At 45.6% G+C, this 7,577-nt stretch overlaps 1 protein-coding gene across 3 annotated transcripts in view; it reads left to right on the top strand.

Moving 5' to 3' along the window:
* Positions 1–7,577, top strand: part of TIPARP (TCDD inducible poly(ADP-ribose) polymerase) — a 33,666-nt gene that overhangs the window by 12,847 nt on the left and 13,242 nt on the right. For 2 of the 3 annotated variants that reach the window (XM_010717021.3, XM_010717022.3), the window contains one exon: positions 1,647–2,641. In XM_010717021.3, the coding sequence (XP_010715323.1) occupies positions 1,704–2,641 (938 nt within the window). In that variant the 5' untranslated portion in view covers positions 1,647–1,703. Of the gene's footprint in view, positions 1–6; positions 43–1,646; positions 2,642–7,577 lie in introns of those variants that run through there. The other variant, XM_010717020.3, reaches the window with a different exon arrangement.

Here is a 7,577-nt window from a genome sequence, read left to right as displayed (position 1 = left end):
CTGCAGCAGGCTGGTTGCGCACACAGGAGCTGCGGTCGGTCGGTAGGTTGGGGAGCAACTCAGTGTGCTGTGTGCTGGGGTCGGTCGGTGTCCCTTACTTGATTCTGGGAGCTTCGTGTTAGCTTTCTTCAGCGGGGGGTGAGGGGCTCTGGCTTGTGCCAGCACTTAAGGCTGAAATCTCACACCGAGAGATCTTTGTCTGTTGAAATACGTTGTGCAAATATAGCGTTGTGCTTGGCGGTTGCTGAGGCTGTTTCTAAATAGCATCGAATGAACGATGTAAAAACGCTGAAATAGAAACGGCAGTGAGTTCTGCTGTTCAGTATGCCCACTGCTTTCTATTTTTGGAGCTGCTGGGGGATTCTGCTCTGTACAGCCAGGCAGTTCCGTAAGGGTGAAACGTGAACAGCAAAGTAATCAACTGAGCACCAACAGGAGCAGCACAGAGATAGAACGGGAGAGCTGCCCAGGCTCTTACCTCGCACAGCAGGGGCTGCCGAGCAGGGCAGGGCTTGGGGTTACATGAAGGCTGAGGGTACCGCCGGTGGCTTAGGAAGCCCATTGCCTGCTGTAGCCGGGGAGGAGTAAGAGAGGTCCCAATAATTTGCAAGCTTGCTTTTCCTGGCAGACGAATGCGCTGATTGCTTTAAACTTAAAAATAGGAGTGAGTAGTCCAACTGCTTTCTTTTTCCTGGCGGTCTTGGCAGTGCTGTTTCCCAGGGTAATGCAAAAGCCTCTTAGATGAATGTTCCAAAATAAGGAAGATTTGGTGAGAGACTTTCCAGGGTGGATCCTTGGTAGTAAGAAATGGTGGCCAGATCTTATCTGTTTTCTGAGATTTTGGTTTGAAATGAGAAGTGACTTTGCTTGGAATGCATTTACCATGAAGTAATCCCTAATGGGTTCCACTCCAAGCTCTGAGGTGACGGGCATGGAGATGGAAGAGGGTTTAATTAAATGTAATCAAATATTGCTAGATTGCTGATTAAAAGGCGCACAGCTTGCTTTCTGGTGACTTAAGAGACATACCACTTGTTTATACGTGAGGAAAAAAATTAGTTTTCATCTTAGGGCTAATTGAATTTGTCTCTGTTGGTGAGTAAGCATCAGCCTTAGTTTCTGTCCCTGCCCAGCCTGAGCTCTGCTTGGCGAGGTGGGAGGAGAGCGGTGTGTCACTGCAGGGTGACCGGGTGCAGTGTGCTGTGAGTCAGGAGCCAGGCATGTGGGGGGGGGAGCGGCCAGTCCTGGGCAATTCTTAGGTGTGTGAGTGAGAGAGATGTGAAACTGAGCAATGCAGAGCTCACTTCTGTGCAATATGATGAGCTAAAGTGCTGTTTATTATTAAGCATCGTCGCAGGAAGGAAAGAATCAGACCATCCCCCTTTCCTGCCCCCCCCTCTGGGGACTGTGTGTGCGTGCCTGAGTGTCTCTGAGATTTCATGTGAGAAGACGATGAGTGTGTGTTTGGGATTAATTAGCCTGAGTTTAGCTGGTTTCATGCTTTACGTGCCTAGGGGCTACCCGCAGTCACAGAGAGGGGAGGAGTTTGCCGTTGCTGGCTTGAAATCCTCTCCAGGGGTGATCTTGTTCATGTCAACCATGAGCAATTAGAGAGATTAACTGTCTTGTTTTCCTTTCTGCCCTAGATTGATCCTGGTGAGGCTCTGGGACATTTGAAAGTGATTTGGAGAGCAAAGTCTGTGATGGACACCGAAGCAAAGCCAGCGTGTATTGCGCCGCAGGCTCACTGCCCAGGAATGAAGTGCCCTCCTTCAGAGGACTTTCCTCCTCAGATAAGACTGTCTGAAAAGATTCCACCAGTGAAGCCTTGCTTCAAGAAGAAACAGCAAGTGCAGAAGAGACTGGACACGCAAACTCTCCGGGCTTTGCGGCCAATCTTTACCAGTTTGCTGGGATCTGGGACCTTGGATAGAGTTTTTGTGCCTCGAGGACAAGGAGGGGATCATAGTGATTTATGTGAACCTGCTGTGAAAAAGGCTCTGGAACTCAGTACTTCTTGTCCCCAGCCAGAAAGTAATGTGACTGTGCTGGTTCCAACAGCTCCAGACATGCAGAGTCAATTGCTGGGAGCTCATCCTGTACCTGGGCATCCTGAGCAGGAGGTGCAGTCAGGAGAGCAAAGCTTTTCATCAGAATCTGCTTCTGGAACTGCTGCTGACACTAGTAATGAATCGTTCCAGGATCGCCCTTTGCACCCATCTTCTAGTGATGGTGCTGCATGTCCTTTGTTCCCAAGCAAGCTTCTGGAAAGCTACACAACTGGCTTTTTCCAAGAGAATAGCTGTCCGATGCAATACACTCTAAACTCAAGCAATAAATTCAGTGCTGGAATATTCCAGGATAAAAGTGAGGAAGCTTCACTTGATCTGGTATTTGAGCTGTTGAACCAGCTGCAATATCACACCCATCAGGAAGATGGAATAGAAATCTGTGTTGATTTTCTCCAGGGCGCTTGTGTTTATGGCAATGATTGTCCAAAACATCACACGGTGTTGCCCTATCATTGGCAGGTGAGAAGGACAGCAACCCAGAGTTGGCAGAGCGTGAGCAATGATTCCCAGGAGCATCTGGAAAGACTCTACTGCAACCCTGACAATGATAGGATCAAAGTGAAGTATCGGTAGGTGATGGATTAGGTTACTTATTTGCAAATCCAAGGGTGCTTCACCAAGTAATGGTGCAGAAATATGACAGAATGTGCATTCTTTGTTCTGGTATTTTGTGTACAAGGGTTTTCCAAACCCTGTCCTGATGTTGCCTTGATATTTAAGAAGTTTGTCACAGACAGAAAATGATTTCATGCCTGTTAAAAGTGATGTTTAGCAACTGGGAAATGATCTCTGAAGCAGAAGAAATGAGAAAACTTCGTTTTGGCAGAGGCTGTTACGCAACGTTTACTTGTTCTTTACATTCCTAGTTAGTCTCTTCTCTATATTAGAAAAAGTAGCGGTGTGAATGAGCTTTTGCAGTGGTTGAAACAGGGGTGGTACTGCAGTGCTTTCTGTCACAGAGACTCCAGGCTGACTGCATGCACTCTGAACAGTCTTCGTAATGACATGCTGAGTAACTGAACTTACGTTGGTACTGCATTAAGTTTCTGTGGCAGAAGGATTGGAACTTGATGATCCTTGGGGTCCCTTCCAACCCAATCCATTCTGTGATTCTTTGTGACACTTCTATGTGGTTGATAACAAAGAGTGAGGTTTCGGCTGATTCAGTAAGAACCACAGAAGGAGCACATTCAGGAATGCTGATCCAGTTCAGTGTTGTGATCCAAGAATGTTGAACTGTATTAGAAGTTCTTGTTTCCTCTGCACATAGTACTGTTTCCTAATTGGGAAAGGGAGTAGATAACCAGGGAAACAGAAAAGATGTTCGCTGTTGCATTAGACTTGATCCTGCACCATTAGATCAAAACCAAAACTACTTAATCTTTTGTAACGCAGGTTTCCTTTTGAATAGTAGTAGGGAGTGCTGACATTTACGAGTTCATCAGGTCTATGTTATGTGAGTTCAGGTTATAGACTTGAGTTCTGAATACTTTCTTTTTCAAGGGGAAATAACACACAGTTCTCACCCCCCGCCTGCCCCTGCTGCACTCTATAAGCCCAGTGCAACTTATTCCAGCAGCAGTTGAAATTCAAAGTGATGCTTCCATAGCTGTGTAGCAGAAATGTCAGATTTGTCTTTGCCATCCATGTTCTTGTGGATTTGTTCTTGTTGCCTCTTCTTCCTTGCACTACCATAGGAGTATCCCTTCTTCCTCGGTGTGTTAGAGCAGGATTATTTGGTTTGCATTTACTATGTAGAGATTTCCAGTTGGGTGTCAGAGACCCAGTGTAATGCACCAAATGTCCATGAGCCTTTACATTTACCTAAGTGGACATTGGGTTAGATACCACAATTCAGGCTCTGTCAACTTGCAAATTCATCCTTTTTGTCCTGGAAAAATATGCCAATCTAATTAAGCATAGAATAAAATCTTGTAACTGTCTAGCAGATAAAATTCACCACATTTTACAATGTATGCTTCCATTTTTTTTCAAATTTTTAAAAAGGTTTCTGTAAACAGAAAACATCAAACAAAGGACTAAGACAAGCTCCTGCAAGCAGTTTAAATTTGAGCTTTGCACAAATAAGCAGAATTGGTTTTTTTTGTTAGCCTCTTTTAGCATGTATCCACAGAATCCATTGCTATACCCACGATCTGCCTGTTCTCAGTGATGGAGTCCTGAATGATTAATCTTAGAAGGAACAATGCTTCGTAATTGCTTAGTCATCGGATCGCAGCGTGTGAAGCTGGCTGAGCCATGCTGCCCTCCTTTACGCTTCTTTTGCAGGTTTCCAGGCTGGTGAGTAGTTCGGCCTCTCGGTACGCCGAGTTTCTGTCTGAACTGGTCAGGAAGAAACTCAGAGTTGTTGCCAGACACGTTACGTTCTGTTACCACGGATGAAGTCAGAAACAGCACGATCTCGGGCACGGCGGGCGTGCTGGATCAGGGCACAGCTGCTGTGCTGCAGTCAGCCTGGGGTGTGCTGGGAGGCAGGGGCAGCTCCTTCTCACACTGCGCTGCTGCGCCCTGAGCTGAAGTGCTTCTTCCTGCTCTTAGGAGACATTGTGAAGATCCTTGCTTAAGTCGGTGCTGTAACATCGTGTCCTGCTGCAACACAGGAACATTGTTGCAAACTTAGAATATCCTCTCATGGAATGATAAAAAGATGAGTTCTGTAACTCTTGCATATTCCATCCCGTCAGAGAGCTTCGTGTTTCTCTATAAGCATCAGTGAGAACTGGGAAGTGACACTTTTTTTTTTTAAGAGCAGAGCTGCTTGCTTCATACACTGAAGCAGATATGCCTTAAGACTTAGTGTGGTTTCAAACTAGGTTTTGAGCTGAGGGGAAGTGCTTTCCTGTGCCTTGTGGCAAGAAGTGCTTCTTGTGCAAGAGGCAGCACAAGTCAGCTCTTGCCTGAAGACCCTGCTCACCTCTTGGGCACAGAGGGTCAGGTGCTGCGTGGCTCCTGGTGTTGCTGGCTGGTGGTCAGTGCAACCTGGCTTTGCTTTGTTCGCGGCCATGTTGTGTTTCCTGGCAACAAGATGCAGATAGAGCCTGTTGAACCTTGCTGGGAGACTTGCAAACATGCTGGGACAGCTCATCGTTCACATGGTTACCACATTATTTGGCTAAAGCTATTAATCTCCTGTGGTCAGACTAGCTTTACAGGCCTATCTGTACAGATTGCATGCGACGAGGAAATGTCTGTTCAGCAGTTTGCATGTCCAAGAAAGGCCGTGCAGAAGCCAACTGCTAATAGCCAGTGGGTGATAGTTGTTTTAAATAGGTTTGGATGGCACAATAAGTAGTTATTCCTGTCTGCATGCCTAATATCATCACAGCGTGCCACGCTGATAAAGTTGGGCTGAAAGTGTTGGGATGGTACCTCAATGGGACAGTAATTCAAATATGATGTTCTCTAAGGAGCTATTTATATTTTTTCTTCCATGTCCAGTGTTTTGAGGTGAATGAGGTGAATAACGTAAACATTCAGATATTGCCTTTCACCTAAGGGGGGTGTGATCCTAAAGCAGGAAAATGGGAAACCTTGCTCAGTTGCTTCTTTATAACTCAACTGCCTTGGATACTCACTCACTGCATTTGACCTCAGACTGAATGTATAACTTCATGATAAACTGTTTGTAGTTTTGCTCTCTTAAGTCTTACCAAGTATTTATAGCCAAACAGCGAGCTATATACACAGTATATGTGAACTTCAGCAGGTTAAAATACTTCCAAGCACTCTGTTTTCTTCATGTGTGTGAGGAGCGGCCCTGGAGGAGTTCCAGCCTGCAGCCAAGTATTTGAGAGGACAATGCCAAGTGCTGCTTTTCAGCATGAGAATACCCTATCTGTGATATTTTAAGATGCTCTTTAGGAAGGGGAAATGCTTGGTGCAGATCTCAGCAGGTCTTCCCTATGCACATACACCTGTCTAATCATGCATGTGCTGCTTTGCAAAATAAGCAGCCTCGTAACTGATTACATGAGGATTTGTTAAAAACAACTGTGGGTTCCTGACCCATCAGATCCCCATCTTTGGCTGAGAATTCCTCCCCCCTCTTGGCAGAGGAGTTGTGCCTGTGTACCGTGGGAATAATGGCCTCTGTTCAAACACATGCACCTGGCATGTCCTAACTCACATGAAACAGCAGCTTTTCAGTCTGTCTGTCTGAAATCTGATGCTGATGTGTTGTCCTTTTGCCCCCACCTACATCTGCCTTTGCTCTAAATAAACCATAAGCTCCACTGTCCAGTTGCAGTCCAGCTTCATCACAGGATTAGAAGTCTCCAGTGTCATTATGTTGGTGTGAGCTATATGAAATCGGTCCTGAGAGCTGGAAGACAAAGGTGTGTGCATGGCTCCAGCCAGGGAGAGGCAGATGGAACTCAGTGGTGTATGTTCTGCCTGTAGGCAGCTGGCTAATAATGGTTCTTGCACACAGAGTAAGGAATAGGTGTTCTCTACCAGGATTGTCAGTGAGTGCGTGGAGGGATCTGGGAAGGAAAGGTAAGGACAGAAAGAAATGTGCAGGAAATTGGTTTTGCTCTGCTCTTGTTTGCACTGTGCTCCTCTGATTCTGTTAGAACATTCTTACCCAACTTTAAAGCGATACAGAGCACAGTGTAAGCACGGCAGTTGTTTGAGGACTTCTGCACACAGTGTGACCTATTGAATAGCTAAATTAGGAAGTTCTCTTTCTGATCTGCCCAGCTGCCACGGTGTGAGATAACTCGTGTTACTGGTAGCACCAGAGATGAGAAAACATCTGAAATTCACTGTGCCGTGTGACTTTGTGTGGTGTTTCTTGAATAGACACAGCTGAGTGGTTCTGAACTTCTAATTCCCTGCTAGAAGGAATGCAAGACAAGGACTCCAAATGAAAGCATGTGAAGTGATTTTGGAAGTGTTTGTTTTGTGCTTTATGCCAGTACATTTCAATGAATTGATTTTTGCCCCACTTTATAGCACCATTTGCATATGAAATAAAACTAATTGGCTTCTAGCTATATGAACTAGGGAAGTTCCAAGTGTCATGTTGAGCCGTCACAGGCATCAGCAGTCGTTTATATCCCTCTTCTTGTTTCATGTCAATAAACAGATTGCAGTTTTGGAAACAGCTGTCACCTGGCTTCAGGTTGAGGTCAGTCTGTTCCTGTGTACTTAAAGTAATAAAACAGTCCTTTCTGAAAGAAAGATTTATAGCTGTTGAAACAGATTGCCCAGAGGAGTTGCTTACAGGTAATCCAGCAGTCACAGTGCTGCAGCATTGTCTGCCTGCCATTGCGTTGGGCTGAGGGACAGAAAGAGGCTGTTAGAATTATTTGCTTAGCGAGAGCAGCGATCATGGAGTTCCTTCCTGGTTGTTACAAGGCTTTGTTGAACCCAGTAGGAATTTGAGCAATAATGACAAAATGTGCTACTTGTAGCGAAATGCACAAAGAAGTGCATCTGGGGATGCTGTGTGTGCAGCATGGGACATGAAACAGCTGCATGGGG

This window comes from Meleagris gallopavo, chromosome 11, assembly GCF_000146605.3.
Source record: "Meleagris gallopavo isolate NT-WF06-2002-E0010 breed Aviagen turkey brand Nicholas breeding stock chromosome 11, Turkey_5.1, whole genome shotgun sequence".
Classification (NCBI taxonomy): domain Eukaryota; kingdom Metazoa; phylum Chordata; class Aves; order Galliformes; family Phasianidae; genus Meleagris; species Meleagris gallopavo.
This window is presented reverse-complemented; position numbering and strand designations above follow the sequence as displayed.